This window comes from Callospermophilus lateralis, chromosome 10, assembly GCF_048772815.1.
Source record: "Callospermophilus lateralis isolate mCalLat2 chromosome 10, mCalLat2.hap1, whole genome shotgun sequence".
NCBI lineage: Eukaryota > Metazoa > Chordata > Mammalia > Rodentia > Sciuridae > Callospermophilus > Callospermophilus lateralis.
The window spans coordinates 82773226-82794860 of NC_135314.1; the positions used below are offsets into that span (position 1 = coordinate 82773226).

General features: G+C 38.7%; 1 protein-coding gene across 1 annotated transcript in view; it reads left to right on the forward strand.

Moving 5' to 3' along the window:
- The window catches only part of Mcf2l2 (MCF.2 cell line derived transforming sequence-like 2), a 243675-nt gene that overhangs the window by 12129 nt on the left and 209911 nt on the right, over window positions 1-21635 (forward strand). The window contains exon 2 of the mRNA XM_076867044.2: window positions 18326-18409. Within this exon, the coding sequence (XP_076723159.2) occupies window positions 18326-18409 (84 nt within the window). The remainder of the gene's footprint in view (window positions 1-18325; window positions 18410-21635) is intronic.

Sequence of the window (21635 nt, forward strand, 5' to 3'; positions counted from 1 at the left end):
AGAGTCTCTACTCTGAACTTGCAGTGTCCCTGTAGGTTTCCAGAGGGAAACAAATAATAGTAACAACCAATGTGAACAATATACATCATTAAAATAAATACCTAGTTCTACTATGATATCTACAATATTAATTGTCACAAAAACAGAAATGGTGGGGTCAGCAATTGCCAACAGCAAAAGCAATAACTAACCATAAACTAGATCTGGCATTAAAGTAAGCAACAGGTGCCAACTTGTCATCCAGAGCAGTAATAATTGCAACAGCATGAATAGTGGGGGCAGGAGTTACAGGAGCCAATTAGTTCTAAAACATGGTAAAAATACAATAAATTAAGAGAAAAGAAGATGTGCTAGGAAGGTAGAAGAAAGTTTAAATTTTCAAAAAATGAATAGAGGAAAATGTAGAAGAAATGTAGCAGGTGATGATTGTAAGGAAGGAGAAGAATAAAATAGGAGAAAAATAAAGGGAGAAAGAGAGAACAAAATAATTTTGTCTGTTAACAGGAGAAGAAAAGAAAGAGAAAAAAGAAACAAATGAAAACAAAGCAAAACAAATCTCAAATATATAAATCCAAAGACGTAACCCTCAAAAGACTAGGCAAGAAAAAATAACTACATTTCAAAAATGCTAAAAATGAGGGGATGTGTGTGTGTGTGTGTGTGTGTGTGTGTGTGTGTCTAGTTTTTTGGGGGAAAGAGAGCAGATAGTCCTTTCTCATGGCCATTACTATTGAATAATCAACTCTTTCCTTAGCAATTACTTAGTTCCCCATTTGTTTCAGAATCCACTGTTAAACATAAAGAAAATTTAGTCTTTTAATGGCTACTTTATCTGGGTCAAATAATAAAGGTCAATCCATGGAATATAGGATTTATAATTTATTTATTCATATAATAGATTCAAGTATAATCAAACAGGGAAAGTTTCCAAAATTTTATAGTCTATTTCTCCCTGCTGGTCTGTTAGCTGACCTTGTGTGGTCATTGCTGAGTATGTGCAGTTACATGGACACTACCATTGTTAGCTTACACAGTTGGTAAAGCTAGCTCTTATGTTCAGGAGTGCTATGATACCACCAAGCTTTCCAGAATATTCATATCTGCATGTAAGGGTGTTATGGTTTAGATATGAGGAGTCCCCCAAAAGCTCATGCATGAGACAATGCAAGAAAATTTAGAGGTGAAATTATTGGGTAATGAGAGTTTTTACCTAGTCAGTGCATTAATCTCCTGATAGGAATTAGCTGGGTAATAACAGTAGGCAGGTTTAGTGTGGCTGGAGGAGGTGTGTTTCTGGGGACATGCCTTCGGGGTCTGTATTTCATCTTCATCTGCAGAGTCTCTTTCTGCTTCAGGACGTGGTATCCTGAGCTGTTTTCTTCCACTACACTCTTTTACCATGATGTTCTGCTTCACCTCAGTCCTAGAGCAATGGAGCTGGCTCTCTGGATAGAAACCTCCAAAACTATGTACGCCAAATAAGTTTTTCTTGCTTTAAAATTGTTCTTATCAGGTATTTTGGTTACAGCAGTTAAAAAGCTGACTAAAACAAAGGGTAAAGAAGTTAACATATATTAAGAAAGAAAGACTTTCTTAGTTCATTTTCAGCTGCTATAACAATACCTAAGACAGGGTAATTTATAAAGGAAAGAGGTTGATGATTCTGGGAAGTCCAAGAACATGGCAATAAAATCTATTTGACTTCTGATGAGGACCGCAAGCTGCTTTAACTCATGATGAGAAGTGGAAGAACACACAGACATGTGTGAAAGAGGATTGGGATAAAGGGGGCCAGATGCTTTTTAATAACCCACTGTCATGAAAACTAATCTACTGTAGTGGGAATTAATTAATCCTTTCAGGGATGGAGCCCCCATGAATCTCAAATACCTCCTGAAGTCCCCTCCACAGGTCAATACTGGTACATTGACAATTAAGTTTCAACATGAGTTTTGGTGGGAACAAACCACAAAATCACCTGGCTGTGTGAAATCAAGTACTTTTATATATTACTGCTGCAAATGTAAATGGGTATAACTGGAAAATTGGCCACATCTGACAAGCTGCAGTTTGAAAACTGATTTATTTACCCCTCAATAATAGAATACTTTCAGACTTTGCATTTTGCCTAAGTCAACATATTCATAATACCTAATAGTAAAGAAAAGGAGCTTTTCTAAATCTTAAAGTCTCAAGTTATATTGAATTTATTCCTCTTAATTTTTATTATTTTCTTGAAGTACTTATGTTCAGTTAACACCAACCAAGAACAGGCTTTGAGGATTACAAAAAAGAGGATGGAGTTGGAGAATATAATGCTAAGTGAAGCAAGCCAATCCCAAAAAACCAAAGGCCAATTTTTTTCTTTGATATGAGGATGCTGACTCATAATAGCAATGTGGGGGAGCATGGGAGGAATGTAGGAACTTTAGATATGGCAAAGGGGAGGGAGGAGAAGGGAGGGGGCAAGGGGGTAGGAATGATGGTGGAATGAGTTAGACATCATTACCCTAGGTACATGTGTGAAGACACAAATGGTGTGAAAATACTTTGTGTACAATCAGTGACTTGAAAAATCGTGCTCTATTTGTGTAATATGAAACGAATTGCATTCTGCCATCATGTATTTTTTAAAAAAGTCTTTCTGGCACAACCACTTTGGGAAAAGATTTGGCAGTTTCTTATAAGTTGGTTATATACTTACCATCTGACTCAGGAGTACCACTTCTAGGTATTTATCCAAGAGATATGAAACCATGTATTCACATAAATCAGATTCATACCACAAGATAGCGTGTTCATTACATAATGTTCATAGTAACTTGTTCATACTCTAAATTGGAAAAACACCCTAATGTCCATCAGCAGGAGAAGGAACAAACTGTAGCTGTACATACAATAGCTACAATTCAGCCATAAAAATAAAGGAATTACAGATGTACTTCATCCATGTTGTCATGGATAAAGCTCAAAAGCATTATCTGGAGAGAAAGGAGCCCTGGGTTCAGTCCCAAAAGCTACAAAGCAAACAGTCAAACAAATCACAAAGTGGTTGCTTAGGGATTAGGAACCAGGGTTGTCTGGGAGGACATGATACTTCTGGGGCGATGGAAATGGTCTATGTCTTGAACAGGAAATGGACTACATGGGTATGTCCTTTTGTCAGAACTGTCTGAAATGTATACTTTAGGTATAAACATTTCAATATGTGTCTTTTTTAACCCCCTCAGTAAAAATAAAAGGAATAGCATTTTTTTTTTAAACCCCAATCTTCCAGTATCTCTTTGGCCACTTGCAAACTTTACTGTAAAATTTTAGCTTGATTGATACCAATAAAAACTAGACTATCAAAATAAAATAATTTTGCTTCAAAGGAAATAATAGTTTATTCTGAGCCAAATGTGAGTGATCAAAGCTGGGGAACATGAATTCAGGTTACTCCAAATTACATGCTCCATGGAAAAGTTGCATGAACTTTCAGTCACTGAACAAAAGAAAGTCCTGAATCTATTTACCAAACACATTGGTGGGGTCATAAGATAGGTGGGCTGTAGCAGAGCAGGGACATCTTTTCTGTAGGATTCTGATATCATCTCACTTGTAGTTTAGGGTTGATGGAGGGTATGTCAAATTTAGTCTTAGCTAGTAGTCACCAGGATGTTAGGGCAGATACAGAGGTTGATGGTAAGTGGCTATTAAAGGGACTAAATATAGTGCTAGGTAACTTTGACTCTTATTCTGCAGCATGCCATCTCTTCACAATCATGGTGTCCTGCTGAGCCACCATCAGACATTCTGCAGGCTCTTCAGTATAGATGAGGCTTCTTTAGAGAACTTTAGTTCACAAGGCAATTGTATACAAAAGTTATTACTTGCTTAATGGCTATTTCACATTGTGCTCCTTTAAAAAAAAATCTTGGAGCACAATAATAATCACATGAAGAACCTACATAAAATGAATTAAGAAAAAGCAGCCTGTCTCTGAGTACACACCATCTGCTTTGCACAGTACAGTTGTAAAAGGTGAACTCACTTTTCCTCATATGATATCAGGTGAAATGTTGGTCACATCATGGGAGGCAAAGAACATTTGTCATGATACTTAGGAGTAGTGTGAGAGATACTCTAAATCCCATTTCAGAATTTGAACCTTATTTTCTGTGCCAACATAGTTTCCTACTGAGATGGTAAACTCTGTTGCCTGGATTTCTTTTCTTAGCATCATGGAGAGGTAGAAAGGAAATAAGAACAAAATTGTGACCTAGAAAAATTACATATATGTTTATATTTTAAGAGCATCCTTTAAGGGGGACACTGGTGGTACACACCTGTGATCCCAGATACTTGGGAGGCTGAAGTAGGAGGATCACAAGTTTAAGGCCAGTCTCCACAACTTAGCAAGACATGTCTCAAAATTAATTAATTTAAAAAGGATCATGGATGTAGTTCAGTGGGAGAGTGCTTGCCTAGCATGTATAAGCCCCTGGGTTCAATGCCCAGCATTGCAAATGAATGACTAAACAGCAACCTTTAAAAAATTTATTCCTATTATTGTATTTCAAATATCTTAATGTGTTATGCTGTGGAAAAAATAGAAAAATAAAAAACTATGGTCAGCAGCTCTAGCATGTTACTTTCCAACCCAATATCCTTATCCTCTAACTTCCTTTTTTGTCTCCATATGAGGAAGTCCGGTAATCTGTTGAGACTGTAATCCTGTGAACACTCACCAATCTAAAGGATCAGCTTTCAGCAATGAAATGACCTTGAGGGAATTTCAGAGAGATTAGCCAGGAGAGAGGATTAAACACACTATGTGAAAGCAGTGCCTGGAGCAGAATGGAGAGTGAGCAAGGGGGCATTGATTCCTGGCATCCCATGGCTGCCCGGTGCTCAAGATGTGACAAGCCAGACCCCATATGCTTACCTTACACCTTGGTGCGGATAACGGAGGCAGAGATGAGAGCGTATCACTGTCTTCTAGGAAGCTGCGTCAAGCTAGAATGTAGGGCACAAGAAGGTACCTGGAGGGTGGGGAGGCATTTGTTTTATGTATGTTTTTTCATTTATCCTCATCTTAGCAGATGAATGCTTGAGCTAAGAAATTTTATATTGAAAATTATTAACTTTGTAATTTTCTTGCTGAGTCTAAAAATGATTTTTAAAAAGGTTATCAATCAGCTTTTACAATATTTATTGAGATAGAGTCATAGTAAAAAAAGATGATCAAATATTCTGAAAAAAAAGTCAGGCTGTAATGTAGAGTGTATAGGCATGAGCTTATTTTAAAAGCATAGATATATGTGTACATAGAGGTGTACATATTGGATATTACATACAATAACTGATTTGTTTTGAGTGAAACAATGGTGTCTTCTTATTTTTGCTCAGTTGTATTTTGTATTTTAAAAAGGAACTAACATATAGCGCTTTTATAAAACGAAAATAAGAATCCAGGTTATGGAATTCGTGTTCCTTAAAAAAAAATCATTAAGTCTAGAAGGCTTCATGATAGATTCATGAGTTGGTAACAGATTTGGTCTGAGTAGGAATATTTCCATGCATTTACAAGTCAGTAAGACAGTGCTCTAAGAGCTGAAGCTGCTTCTTTTGTGAATGGACTTATTGCTATACTCCCAGGTTTCTTTCTCTCTCTCTTTTTTTCTTTTTCTTTTGCCTTGAAAATATTTTAATATACTTATTCCCTGGGAATATAGGGTAGAAGAGGTATTAAAGCAAATGTTTCTGTCTCTTCCATTATTTTTTTTGAATCTTTTTATAATTTTTATTGGTGCATTTTAATTATATATAATAGTAGGATTCATTGTTTCTCTCATTATTCTTTATTTACATGTGAAACCTGGGTTCCTAAATGGAGAAGTGTGCTTTTAAAATAAATTCATTGCAGTATACTTTCTGATTGACATATGATTCATGCTCATACTGTATTCATATACGTGTATAATATATAATATAAATACTATATTTCCAAGAACAAGCGATACTTTATATTTGCTACTTATGAAAGGAAAATTATAAATCAGATTTTCTATTCCATACTTAAAACATGTGTTCAACTGTACACACAAATATCTTTACAGGGCTTGAATTTAGGTAAAAGTTATTCCTCAAATTTTACTAAAGTTAAATCATAATAATACATCTCTAGTTTTTTTAATAGTGACGAAAAGATGTAATTTGAAAGAATAAAAGAATTTCTGAATCCTAAGCTTGCAACATTACAGACACCACTGTCACTTTCTCCCCCCACCCCCCATTGAAGAAGGCTGTGAAATGTTCATGTATTTGCTTTGGTTCTGAACTATTAATTAATTAATTAATTAATTAATTTGATACCAAGGATTGAACCCAGGAGTGCTCAACCACTGAGCCACATCCCCAACCCTTTTTTATTTTTTGAGTCAGGCCCTCACTAAGTTACTCAGAGTCTCCCTAAGTCACTGAGCTTGCCCTTGAACTTGTGATACTCCTGCTTTAGTCTTCTGAGCCACTGGAATTGCAGGCATGTGCCACCACACCTGGCTCAACTATTTTATTTTATCTGTGAATTAAAACAGCAGTGAATGAACCAATGTATGCTTTGTGGATATCTAAATGGCCTTTCTGATACTCCTTTCATCTTAAATTAATGGGATGCTGTCAGTAGACTTTTTGAAATAATACTAATTCCTCTTTAGGAGAATGAAACTCAGGAAATGATCCACTGATTTATGTGTTTAATAAGACCCATATGTCATTGTTGGAGGTCAGGGAGAGTCAGTAGTTAAAGGTTTGCTTTTCCATTAACTATTCTCTTTTTAGAGGAAAAAAAAATGTTTGTAAAACATAAAATGAATGCATACCTATAGTAGGGATAAAGACCTGGATTTCAGTGGATTAGTATATACTCATACACTGTTCTTGGTCAGAAGACTGTTTTCCCTCAGATTGTTTTGGAGATCCTGGCTACTTCTACTATGAGAGACCCTGGCTGCTCATACTGTATTCGTATAGGTGTAAATTATATAATATAAATACTATATTGTGGTCTGCCATCTCACCTCAGAGTTGATACCTTGTAGCTTAGAAGAGGGAAAAGAAAGCGAAGACACACCTATTTCTTTAACACTCTGACTCAGGAGCAATGCTCAACCTATTGGCATTCACTGGCCACATGACCATGACTGGCAATGGGTGGGAGATTGAGTCCTTGACTGGGCAGACACCTACAGTGATAATGCTACTGTGTGGAAGAGGAGCTAAGACCTTCTGGTGGGCAGCTAGCTATCTCTGCTTCAATTACTCAATGTAAAACTATTCAACTAAGAAGTTATTTCATATAAACATATGAATTAACACAAACGATAATGTTCTATTTTGTATCTAAAATTGAAAAAAAATTAATGTAGTTTGAACTTCCTTTCTTTAGTGCATTCAGGTAGGTCTGATTTCATTTAATGTCTCCACAATGTTCTATTTTATGGCTGTATCATTATATATTTAACCATCACCTATTAATGGACATTTGTTACAGAAAAACAAATTAGTAAATATCTTAGTACATACTAATTTTTGCTCTGTTGTTGATATTATCTTGGATTAAATTCATGAACATGGAATTTCCTAGGTAGAAGACTGCATATTTAATATTATCCCCAAAAGAATCAACAGATTTTTACCAATTTTGCTTTTACCCATAGAGAACCTGCCCACCCTCTTGCCAACCCTATATGTTATTAATCTTTAAAATAATAACAAATCCATTAGGCAGAAATGTCTCATTTTATTAAATTTCAAAAAGTGAAATGTCTCATTTTGTTTTGATCCTTTGGTTTGAACATATGTTCAAATTTCATAAGTCAAAATCTAAGCCCCAGCAGGCGGAGCCTCTAGGAGGTGTTAATCATTTGAAGGCTCCACCCTTGTGAGGTAGGATTACTGCCCATCTAAAAGAAGCCTCATCTTTCTGTCCCTGCTGCCACATAAGGATATAGGGTTTATCCCTTTGCTCTTCCATCACATGAGGCAAGAAGGTACCATCATGGAATCAGAGACCAAGTTCTTACCAGACATCAAATATGCTGGTGCTTTCATTGTGAACTTCTCAGCCTTTAGAACCGTGAGGAAATTTCTATTATTTATTTATTTATATTTTGGGGTACTGGGAATTGAATTCAGAGGCACCCAACCACTGAGCCACATCCTCAGCCCTATTTTGTATTTCATTTAGAGACAGGGTCTCACTGAGTTGCTTAGCACCTCACCATTGCTAAGGCTGGCTTTGAACTTGTGATCCTCCTGCCTCAGCCTCCTAAGCTCCTGGGATGTACCACAGTGTTTGGCTCTATTCATTATAAATTACCCAATCTAACGTATTTTGTTTAGCAGCAGAAATGATGGAGACATGAAGCTAAACGTGCTTTAGATATATATTCATTGGTTGTGTTTCTTCTGTGAATTGTTTTGAATTTGTTGTTATTGTATTAATGACTGTTGTAACAAATGACCACCAACTTGATGGTTTATTTTCTCAGAATCCCAGAGGTCAGAAGTCTAAAATCAGACTATTGGCCAGTCTGCTTCCTAGAGGCTCCAGGGTAGATTCAGTTTCTCATCTCTGGTGGCTCTAGGTGCACCATTGCAGTATCTCCGTCTTTACCTGGTTGCCTCTATATTTCTGTTCCCCTGTTTCTTGGTTCAGTCTCCCTACTCTTCTCACCATTTTGTTACTTGGCCCTTGGCACTGTTTCCAGACAAGGGACTTGATGGAATACAGGGCTGGACGTGGGCGGAGGATGGAGGGCATAGACTGTAAGGGGGCCCATGATAAGCAGTGGAAAGGGCTTGAGGTGTTCTGGAAGGAGAGGTAAGCAGAGTCTCAATCCAGGGTTGCCTTATTGCCTTCAATCAGCAGAGAAGAAAATGTTAAGCCAAAAGTTCACAACTTGTAGTCCTTTGTTTCAAGAACAAAGGATTATTTTGTTTGGGCAGTAAGAGAAGCAGACTAGTGGACAACCCAACAACAGTTTTCCCTGTGAGCTCCATTTTCATAAGCAATAAGTAAGGATCAAAAAGAACAGGCTTGGCATCACACCATTTTACATGAGACCCTTGAGCATCTGCAGATGTTGGTATCTGTGGGGGTCTTGGAGCCAATCCTGCAAGGATGCTGGATTGGATTTAAAACAGTTGAAGTGTTGAGAAAGATATTACTTAGGTTTTAACTTTTCTTTGTTAGATACAAACAATGTTTGAAAGATTCAAGTAAATGAAATTTGTAAATTAATGGCTTTGGCAGATAATGCTGATTATTCATGACTTGTTAAACTTACAAACTAATTGAACATAAATTTTTAAAAAATAGTCTAGGGAGTTGGTATCCAGTGGATATTTGCTTCCAGGTTCTCACAGCAGCATTAGGAGAGCTTATAACAAATGCAGAATCTCTGGCCCCCCTTAAGGTCCACTGAAGCAATCTGCATTTTAAAGATCAGAATGATTTCTGAAGCTCTTGCTTTGGGGGAGTATAAAATACAGATGGAGCACTTGGAAATCTAGTGATAAAACAGAAAATCTTTCTGAAGGAACTAGGCATTTTGACAATCTCTTCCAGGGCCTTGATTGCTTCTTATTACCTAGACAGTGGGACTTGTTTGCCAATTCTGGAATTATAGGGTTGCTATCAAAGTGGCCAGAATGCTACTTCCAGTTATTGCTGCTAAAGGGCCTCTTTGCATAGGGTGTTAGTCAGCTTTACGTTACCATAAGAAAATACCCGATAATCAGCTTATAAGTAGGAAAGGTTTATTTACCCTAACAGTTTAAGAGGTTTCAGTCTGTGATTGATTAGCCTTGCTGCTTTGGGCCTGCTTTGGAGGGGAGCATGTGGTAGCACACAAAAATGTGGAAACAGAGTTCTCCTCTGTTTGACACTGTTTGGCACTGGGACTTGAGGTACCACTATTCCCTTTGAGTGTAAACCCCTAGTGGCTATAAGGCCTTCTACTAGGCCCCACCTCTGAAAGTTCCCACATCTCCCTATAGCGCCAAGCTGGGAACTTAGCTTGTAGCACACAGACCACTGGAGGGTATAGACACTGTAGCACATGGAAACTCCAGCCTCAGCCTCAGCCTCAGGGAAATATTACCTCAGGTCTCATATAAGGTTACAATGTAAAATACCAGCAGAAACTAAGAAGCTCTAAAAAAAATACCAAATTTGACTTTAGTGAGCAAAAAGGAGAAAAGAGATGTGGATACATATTTAAAAACCAGACCTGCATATGCCTAATAATGTACCCATTCTGAAAGCACTATTTTAAATAGACTCCTTGCCAAGATTTGGAAACCCTGGGGCAAGAGTACAAATGAAAAGCCACATACCACTCTCACTGTTAAATGGAATATATTTTTAGTATTTTTTTTATTTCATATAGCTATATATCTTATTTATATAGCTTAATATACTTTATTTTCCTCTCTTGACAAAAATACTACCAGAGCGATACAATGTACATGTGTGTGTGTGTGTGTGTGTGTGTGTGTGTGTGTATATATTTATATGACTGAAAATCAGAAAATATCAAAGATGACTGAACTGAATTATTGCCTGTGAGTGTTGTTGATGGATCAGTGGTCCTTGAATAAATAATGTATATTTACCCATAAGGTTAGCAGTTACTCCCTAAAATATATTGTCTCTTGCTTTCATGTCAGCAAAATTGCTATGCTGTTATAATTTGAGATTTTCACATGATTTAAACTCTGTTGAGAACAGTGATCTAAAATAGCTGTAATCTAAGTAAAAGACAATTGTATTTGATGAGTTCAAAATTTGTGTTTATTTGCATCATGAATTAGAAGAAAAAGAAAAGTGAGAAAGTTGATGCTTGGTAATACTGGACATGATACTTTATTGTACAAGAATCTACAGCATTCATGTCACATGAGAGGAAGTGTTTCACAAGTTGATTACTTTGTCTTTTCTCTTACCTAAGCACTTCCGGTGCTCAGATCCTCCCTGTCCTCTGAAGCAGTGTGTGTCCATGATGTCAGCGGTGGCACAGCCCACAGACCTTCATAGCATTTGGATGCAGTCATCTTTTCTTTTGAGGAGATAGACCAAGAGATGTGGAGTTCCTCCTTGGGCCTGAGCGGTATAAGAGGGTGGATATGCAGGACTACTGTGTCCCCTGCCAGCACTGAGCTCTGGATCATGACAGAAGCACCTGTGTGGTCTTCCATACAAATGTTTACGGAGGGAGATTGTGCTGTGTGGAGCCCTCCATAGGGCAGGGCCTGGGGCAGGGAACATGAGGAAACTTTGTGGGAGGATGAAAATTTTCTGTATCATGATTTGCAATAAGGTTACATCAGTGTATATATTTGTCAAAATTCATCAAGCTGTATACCTAAGATTTGTGCATTTTACTGCATGTAGATTATTCTTCAATAAATATACTAGTGCAAAAAATATAGGTTATCAGAGCACATTTTTTTCTGCTTGTAAACTAAAGAGGAGTAACCACATGTGGTTCCAACACTTGGACACACTGTGTCATATACCTGGGCACACGTGTACAAACATAACACATACTTTTTTTCTTCAACTTGGCTTCAATGATTTTAGTGTTCTTGGCATTGTATCTTAAATAATTTTCTGTAGATGTGGACTTCATAACTGTATAAACAATTGCTTTCATTTTTCACTATTAAAAATAATATTACAAGTCTACATTGTTACATAGAATGTTTTTATTTTATTATGTTCTTATAATACATTTTTAAGATACAGAATGAATGGATAAAAGATGACGAAGGTTTAAATGACTATATACTGAAGAGGTGTATGCAGTGGTTAAAATGTTGGGCTTTGGTGTTCAAAACAAGCTGTGTTCAAGTTTGGGCTCTGCTTGCCTTTGGACAAACCCCTTCAGAACTAGTTCATTATCACCCTTAGAGATGTTCTGAGGGTGAAGGGAGAAATATATATGAAGTGTTTTATATGGAATCTACCATATAAGTGTTCAATAATCACAGGGTAAAATATTATAAAACTATTTTCTGAAAGGACACTATCGGCCTCATTTTTTGAGTTATACAGAAGTACTAGTTTTCCAACATAAATCCAGCAATATATGTTAGAATCTCAACTATTTTATGGATGAAATAAGATACAAAGGGGCTGGGATTGTAGCTCAATGGTAGAGTGCTTGCCTGGTATGTGTAAGGCTTTGGGTTCAATCTCCCAGTACTAAAAATAGAAAAAGAAAAAGGAAACAAAGAAATGAGATGAAGGTTGAGTATCCCTTATCTAAAATTCTTAGAACTAGAAAGTAAATCAGATTTTATATTTTAGAAGATTTGCATACACATAATGAGATGTCTTAGGGATGGGACCCAAGTTGAAACATGAAATTTATTTATTTTCATATACACCTTATACATGTAGCCTGAAGTTAATTTCATACAATTTTTAAAAATTTCATGCACAAGACATGAAACAAAGTTTCATGGTGTGGGTCTTTTCACTTGTGGTGTCATGTCAGTGCTTAAAATGTTTTGGATTTTGTATTTTCAGATTAGGGATGTTCAACCTGTATTCAATTGCTTTTTAAAATTCCATTAATCGACTGCTAGGGAGTTGGATATTGTTTTAGTGTTCTTGATTCTTAAAAACTTTAAAGTTCCTCCAAAAATTCTTCTGTCTACTTTTCAAATGTCTTTTATTCATTCTTAATTAGTGGACAAGACTGTGACACTGAAGTTGTTGGTCTGGGTCAGGTTTAGCATCACTGTAGCACAGGACAAAGTCCGGAAAGGGAATGTATTTCTCCATCAGTAAGATGGAAAAGTGAGAGGCAGTGTGCCCTCAAGTGGCTTTGCACCAGCCCAACAGCTGGTTTCTCTTAGCCTCTTGTCCCCAGATGTTTCCTGGGCAGTCAGGTGTGATGTAGTGGGCGTGGGAGGGCAGGGCTGGTGGGAGAGGCTCACTTGAGTGCTAGGTTTATCCCCTTTCTGCCATTATTTAAGTAAGTAAACCAATTAATCTGTAAAGTGTGTTGTTAGTGCCTGGCTCACAGCTGGTGCTGTATTGGTGTTACAAACAGAGGACTGTGAGTGACACAATACCTAGAAATGGAGATCCTGGTCCACCGTTGATTAGCAGTTGCTACAGATGCAGGTGTTGAGGCCTAAGTGACAGACCCTTCTGTTGCGTCTGTCCATCTGATTCTCTGGGCAAAGCACTGGATGTCACTGGATCTGCCACATCTGGGGCTACTTTTCTTCTCTGGTCCAGATTGTTCTTTTTTTAAGTTAAAAAAAGTTAATCCCCAACACACACCACCACCACCATACTTGTGTCTTTTAGAACACAATGAGACAAGAATTTGAGAACATGAAGAGTGGGAGGCTCAGGGTCTCACTGTCCTTTGTTCCTTACCAGTCACAGCACTCAGCACCTAGATAGTCTCAGCCCAGTTTCTTGCCCTCTGCTGTGAGCAGTGTGGCTTCGTCATTAGTAAATAAAGGTCCTGCTCAGAATTCATATTTCCATCTCAGATGGAGAAGTGAGTGACCCAGGGCTGCTACTCGCTGCCTACATCTGGATTCCCATGGAACATGCTGGACTCTTATTGTCATCTAGGAGGCCAGAGGCTGTGCAGGGCCTTTCACACTTTCTGTACTTCTCAAATCTTAGGTAGGGTAAAAGACAGTCATGCTTCTATACACTTACTGGAGATAGAAAAAGGCATTTTTTTTTCTAGTATATTTGTAACTTTGCCCAGGATAGAAATTGGGTTGAATCTGAGTTAATGCTTCCCTTTTGTCTCCTGTGGCTTATAAAGAGACAGGTTTCTCCCCTAATCCATGTCCATCAAAAGTATCAAAAAACAAGCAAGAAGCCTGCATGCTGGACAGAAGGCCAGGGTAGATGTGAAGCAGGTACCCAACCCTGGAGGATAATCTTTCATTATGTTCAGCTCTTCCTGAGAGAAGGAAATTCATTCCCAGGAGAGGACAACGAGACTCAGAGCGTTCTTGGCTTGGTTGCCCTGCTAGAAGGTGACAGAGAGGGTCTTTGTATTCGGGGCTGTCTGTATCTGAAGCCAGGACTTTTCCACTGCAGCTGGAGGAGTTCTTTTAGGACCAAGGAACTTGGGTACTTCTCCTGACTCCACCTATATGGGAGGGTAAGTCCTGCCAACAGCAGGGCTGGCCTTGTGTCTGTTGGTACAGAGCATCAACAGGCCTTGCTTAAAAGGCCAGTACTGAGCATGCTTCTATTCCAGCAGGCCCACAAATCTCAGGCATCACTAAATTCGAGTGTATTGGCAGTCCTCACCTCTGAGTCAGATGCCAAGTCTAAGAAAGCTCCTGATCTATTGCAGGTGGCCAACTTGGGTCACATGGCTTCTGTATTAGGAAGACTTCAAGAGTAAATAACATCACTGTCAGACTGGGGGCCAGGCATGATCAGCAAAATCTGGGCCAGAGAAGCACCAGCTCATTTCTATTCTTAGAAAGAGAAATCATAATTTTTAATCTTGTAAATTAGATAGCCACATGAGGCTGTTGAGAAGATCTGTGCAAACCTCAGATTCCCAGGCTAAGGGCTACTAGTCAGCCTCTCAGGGGTGGGGAGGAGAGGGGCCTCTGCACCTGAAGGCCAAGGGTCAAGGCACTTCATTATATATGGTCAATTTGGGTCACCCATGACTGACCCAGGCTCTATGCTTCATTTGCTGTGTTACCACAGGCAAGTTGAGAATCTCTTTAGGTCTCCACTTCTTCATTTAGAAAATGAAATGGGGCAAGGGCATGATTTGTTTCCCTCATTTCTGTGATCTTTTCAGATTTTATATCTTTAAGATGCTTAATTTAATAGAAATCTCAAATAAGAGGTATAAGAATAATAAGTTGCACTTTATGATTTTTTTGCTTTCCTCTGGGTTTATCATCTCTTAAATATGCTCCTTCAGGTATGAAAAAAATGACAACCAAGCTCTATTTTTGAGTACATCACTTTCCTAGGACCCTGGAAAATTACATTTGAAGCAACTCTTCAGTCATATAACTTCTGTTTCTGCTGAAATTATGATACTGTCCATTAGTATTTTACATTTTATGATGGAAAATTTGAAACATATGCAAAAGAATTGTATAACGAGCCCCCATGGACTCAACCAGCCTCAATAAATATGTAATCTTTGTCAATCTTGTTTTTTTTTTTTTTTTGCCTTCCCCCACCCCAGGAACACTTTTGGCAGAGGGGAATACTGGAGTATTTAAAGCAAATCTCAGACATCATTTCATTTGTGTTTCTAACAGAGGAAGTCCCCCTTTTTGTAAAATGTAGCTATAATAGCTAGATCTACCCAAATTAACAGTGATATCATTGTTACTACACCCACCCAAATTAATAATGATGCAGAAGTTCTTTGAATTTTGGCATATTGAGGAAGGAATGGGGATTGGGATGAAGGAGCTCTGGTTTGGATTTACTCCTTTCTTCCAAAAAAAAAAAAAAAAGGAATTCACTCATTGAGGAGGATCCTGGGGTTTTAGCTAGTAGTGGGCCTACCCCTACACAATTCTGAAAGAAATGTGGGAAAGACCTGTCTGTTCAGAGTAACAGATGTAATTAGCAATTACTGAGTACCTACTGTGTACATCTCCTCAAAAATCAACTCTTTTAACCTTCACACCAAAGCTGAGAATAGGAACCAAGATACCAGAAGGAGCTTCTCAAATATCACCTTCTGATTGGTTAATATCATAATGCTTCCAAAACTCCCTCCTGGATCAGTAGGAAATCTTTCCAAATAGAATCAGCACACAAGGCTGTGTGGTTTGTACCTTAATCTACCCAGATGTTTAACTGCTACAGAAACATTAACTAGTTCATTCTTCAGGAGTCCATGGAAAGCCAGATGTGGTGGTATATATGTGCCTATAATCCCAGTGGCTCAGGAGGCTGAGGCAGGAGGACTGCAAGTTGGAGGCCAGCCCCAGCAACTTACAGAGGCCCTAAGCAACTTAGGGAGACCCTGTCTCAAAATTTAAAAATAAATAAAAAGGGCTGGGGATGTGGCTCAGTGGTTAAGTGCCACTGGGTTCAATTCCCAGTACAGTAAATAAATAAATAGATAAATAAATAAATAAAGCCAGAGTCCCTGGAAAATATGTAACTCAGGATAATAGAGTTCTCTTTCTAGAGAACATGAAAATGCCTTCCTCTCCCCAGCCCAGGCTAAGGGATTCAGCTTACTTCTTCTCCTTCTCCCTAATTCCCTTTTCCCAAAAGGATATACAGATTGTTCCTGACTTAGAATAGTTTGGTTTAGTATTTTTCAACTTTACAATGATGGTAAAATGATACTCATTCAGTATTTTGAAATTTTTTTTGTATGGCAAAGTCTTTACTTTTAAATGATTATCAGTACTCCAAATGATAACATGTAACAAGTCCTTGAATCCTCTTATCTAGTAATTTTGATTAAAATAAACTAACAGTAGCCCTAACAAGTATGTTAGTATTTGTTGTTCAAATCCTTAGTCAGAATGGATGAATTTAAGGCTGCTGATGCTTCAGATAAATTACAAATAACTATTTACTGCTTGTTCATAGATAAAGCCCCTGACCTTCAAGAAGGTATAAGTGGAAAATATTTAATCCTTTTCTTTCTGTAAAGAATTGTTTTTTTCCCTACTAAATCTAAGAAAGAAAAGCTCAACATCGATACATCCGTTGCTTGAGCTGAAGGCATAGGAAAACAGACAACACATACTTATTAATATTTCTAAGAAGGATGAAGTAAAAAGATAACACCTTTGGATAAGGACTAAGGCTATACAAAGAAGCTAGATTTGCTATTCTCCAAAAGGGACCTTTTATCTCACAGAGAAATAATTTCATGCCTTTTGTAAGAATAGAACTCAAGTTCTGCTGAAGCTTCATATTCTGCAAGGCACTTCATGTTCTGAAGTGCCAATCTAGGAAACGGGCTTTTTTCCCCTCCTATCCATTTAAATGGTAGTTTTCATGGATTTCGGTCGCATGTTGCAGACAAGACCAAGAGATTATTCAAGACTGAATTCCCCTGTTCTTCTGGAAGCAGGTCTGTGGGGTAGTCATTTTTTCCTGGGTGTCATTCTCACTTCAGAGCTGCCACCAGATCTCAGTGCTAGAACTGAGAACTTGGCATTGAACTCTTTCTTCCTCTGCAGGTGATACTGTTCAATTTCAGCCTGAGAGGCTGCTTTGGCCTGCTTCAGCTTCTGGATCTTTCACTTGTGGGCTTTCGACATCTTCTCTGCAGCCTACTTTTTGCTGGATCCTCTGTGACTGACTGGTCATGGCTGTGCAACTCAGAGGCCCAGCCAAGTGGCCTAACTCTATGCGATGCCCCACAGTATTTTGAATGTCCATTTTTTGCTAAGCTAATGATATTGGGTTGTAACAATCTCTTATGATGCTGGGCAGGGGCAGCTACCTGCAGCTCCCCAGTCGGCCACATGAGGAAAGTGAACAAGCCATACTCCATAGGATTCAGTGCTAAGATGATATGAGAGGCAGGTATCATTTACCATATTTTTTATTTAGGCTATTTTGGCTGACTCTCCGCAGTAGGTCTGGGAGCCTCTGTACATGCCAATTATAGACTTAAAAGTCACTTGTTCGGGTTAGAGGATAGGTGTATTCTTGAACTTTGAATTTTTGCAATGGAAACCTGTATACTTTTATTTAGTAAGGAGAGTATTTAAATAGCAACTTGAAGAGTGCCTCCTTTGCCCTGTTTGGCAGTGGGAAGAGGCTCCTTACTCTGGGAAGGGGGAAAAAGAAATGGAGGCAAAGAGAAAGAGAAAAAGGGAGGGAAATAAAAATCAATGAATTCCAGATTGATTTCATGACCCATCTTGAGAGGAGCTCTGGTAATTGATTTTGGTTTTAAAATGTCCTTCCATGAACCCAAAGGAATAGGCAATTGGCTGCCTGGGTAATGAGTCCATCCAGCAGGGTTACTGTGATGTTGTGGGAGCCTTAATTTCAGGGCCCTTTCCTACACTTCCCTCTCCTTGGGAGGAGCTCCAGGCATGTGTCCCATGCCTGTGTGTATAAGCTTCCCACCACACAAAACCCGGATACAGCCCTGTTCTCCTGCAGATCAAGAGAATAATGTGCCCATAGCCATATCTTGATAAGTCTCAGGTTTCCCCAGTCATGAAACCTTCCTGTGTGTGTGTGTGTGTGTGTGTGTGTGTTTTAATTCCTCTTTGTAATATGCAAGGGTTTAACCTGATTTGTGTTTCATTTGTACAGATGAAATTATGCAGCAGGAAGTCAGGCCTTTGGTGGCAGTGGACATAATAGAACAGCTTCACCGGCAATTTGCCATTCTTTCAGGTAAGGGGCAAATTCGTTTGCACGTTTTGTTGGGATTCCTATGGGAAGAGCCCAGTCTCTGGAACCTTGGTGAATGTTAGGCTCGTGTCTCACTCACCCTTAAATCCTCAGCCAGGACTGGAATGGAGTGAGGATATCCTGCTGGCCATAGCCAGGAGCTCGTGGAGGTGGTTGCCTTTACTGTTGGGGACAATCTTGATCTTTCCCAAGGGAGTTTATGCCTTGAGGTTGTAAAGAACAGAGTTGGAAAGATCTTGAAGAAGAACAAAGAAATAACTGCTGGAATCAGCTACCAGGATGAATTCTCCCATTGTCCTATTGATGTTTTCCCAGGAGTCAACCTGGAGAGTCTTGCTGAAAGGACTCATGAGCACTGTTGAGGTTATTTGTTCTCTGAGACATTTGTCTTTTATTCTCAGCTCTTCTAAGGAGATTTCCATCCAGCGTTAGATTGGGATTAAAGAGGATATGGTACTAGTAAGAGACTAGAAATTTCCTGAGCTCATCCACAACCCTAGGAAAGTTGTTATCACTTGAGAACATTCTTTTCCATTCATTTAGCTGAGGTTGACATCACTTCAATTCCTGAAACTAGGGGTAACACCAAATTATTATAAATAAAATTATAGTAAAACCAAACTCGAAAGCCTACAATAGTGAGATGAGGCCCTTGACTCACACACAGGGGAATAGGGTGGCCAGTCACTCTTGAGCTTTTACACCTGTTCTGGAAAAAACAAAAAATAAACCTAAAACCATTTTAGTTACATCATGGAGAGAATGTGCAGTCGGTATCAATCTTACTCTATGACTGGGAATATGAGGAAGTCACATTATTTTCCCTTTCTCAAATCATATTTAATCTGCTTCAAAGTCCTCAGCTCACTGATATGAAGGAAATGTAATTTCACTTATTGGGATACTTCTTCCCATTCCAGCATTACATCCTGGGTGGGAACATTTTATACAATCCCAAACATTTCCTGATCTTTCCTCAAGTGAAAAATTCATTAATGCAGGGTCTTCATTTTTCTTGTTTCTGTATTGCCAGACTTTAGAACAGAGAATGAAACATAAAAGGTGCTCAGTACAAAATTATCTAAGTCCTCTGGTTTACCCTGGGAAGTCAGTGGACTCACTGCTCATCAATGCCTGCTTAGGACCTAGCAATGGCCCTGGGAAGCACCTAACCAGCCCCCTGGAGGTGCTATCTCTCAGCTTCCTGTGGCAAGTCCAGGCTGTGCAAGACAAAAGGCAAGATGGAGACTGTCTTCTGGGTTCCTAGAAACTGGAGCTGTGACCCTGCAACATAGAAGGCCCCAGGGCCCACCTGCATCAGGGTCTGCAGGGATGGTGGGGAGCAGCTGGGGTGGATTCCTATAGCCTTGGAACGAAACTCTGTTGGCACAATATATGATTCTAACATTTATCATTACACCATGGCTCATCGCAGACAGGAGTCCAGTGACTGGTTAATTTATAATTTTTTTTTAGAGAGAGAGAGAGAATTTTTTTAATATTTATTTTTCAGTTTTTGGTGGACACAACATCTTTATTTTATTTTTATGTGGTGCATGAGGATCTAACCCAGCGCCCCACGCATGCCAGGTAAGCATGTTACTGCTTGAGCCACATCCCCAGCCCCATCAATTTATAATTTAATGGTTCATTTTTATCCCTTTTGAATATTATTGAAGCATTTTTAAAAATTCTTCTTTTTTGTTTTTATTTTCTTTTAGTTGTAGAGAGACACAGTAACCTTTATTTTAATCATTTATTTTTATGTGTTGCTGAGGATCAAACCCAGTGCCTCACACATGAGAAGCAAGTGCTCTCCCTCTGAGCTACAGCCCCAGGCCTTCATTCTTATTTCTTAGAGGCAGTGTGAGAAAAACAGACACCATATAGCTCTATATAAGGATTTGGATTCTACTGCTAACTATCAGTGTCACTTTACTTTTTAAAGTTTCAGTTCCTCATTTATACAGTGGGGTCATCATAAATTTTAAGATTAAATGACACAATGCATGACAAATACATAGTGCTGTAACTGCCAGATAAATGTTCATCTTTTTCTCCACTTATTTTATTTGTTCTTTTTAGTTATACATGACAATGAAATGTATTTTGACATATCATTTATATATGGAGTATAAAGTCCCGTTCTTGTGGTTGTACATGATGTGGAGTTACATAGGTCATGTATTCATATATGAACATAGGAAAGTTATGTCCGATTCATGCTACTATCTTTGCTATTCCTTCCCCCGCTTCCCTTCATTCCCCTTTGTCTAATCCAATGAACTTCTCTTCTCCCCTGTCCCTTGTTGTGTGTTAGCATCCACATATCAGAGAGAATATTTGGCCTGTGGTTCTTTGGCTTATTACACTTTGCACGATAGTCTCCAGTTCCATCTGTTTACCAGCAAGTGCCATAATTTCATTTTTCTTTATAGCTGAGTAATATTCCATGGTGATATATGTCACATTTTCTTTATCCATTCATCTGTTGAAGGGCACCTAAGTTGGTTCCATGACTTAGCTATTATGAATTGAGCTGTTATAAACATTGCTGTGGCTGCATCTAGACACGTTTTAAATTCCCATATAATATTTAAATTCCCATAAAATATTTATTGTGGCCAGATGGTTTCACCATCCAGAGGCTCCTTCCTTTCCTTCACCATGGTTTCTTCTAAGGTCAGAACCACCAGGTTGTGTTACCAAAGCTAGTTTTCAGTGTGATAGAGTTTTTACAAGGAATCAAAATCATGGTCACAGTGAATATGTGTAGAATGCCACTGTTAAGTCAGGAATAAAGATAATTGTCACTCCTGAATGTGGAAACAGAACTATGAAAACACACTGGACCAAGAGCCACTTTTCCTTTAGGAAAGGCACTTGACCATGGCAAAGATAACCCTTCATTTCTGAGTCTCTTTTGTCCATCAAGTTTGCCCCTCTGGTGAGAGAGAAGCGTGGATTTGTTGTGAAAGCACTTGCAAGATGGCAGATCCTCAGACTACCAGCCCTGAGTTAGCTCTTCAGAATCAGAGGCCACCTCTTCAGTCTACCCATCCCTCTCGCTCTGGCATCGACAGCAAATGTCAGTAAGGAGGACGCTGTGGGCAGGAAGCAGAGATCTCTGTGATTAGGTCTTTTCCATGGCTGTGGCAGCCCTAAGGCTGCAGCCTCTGCTCAGGCACAGAAGTTTCCTTTTCCTGGT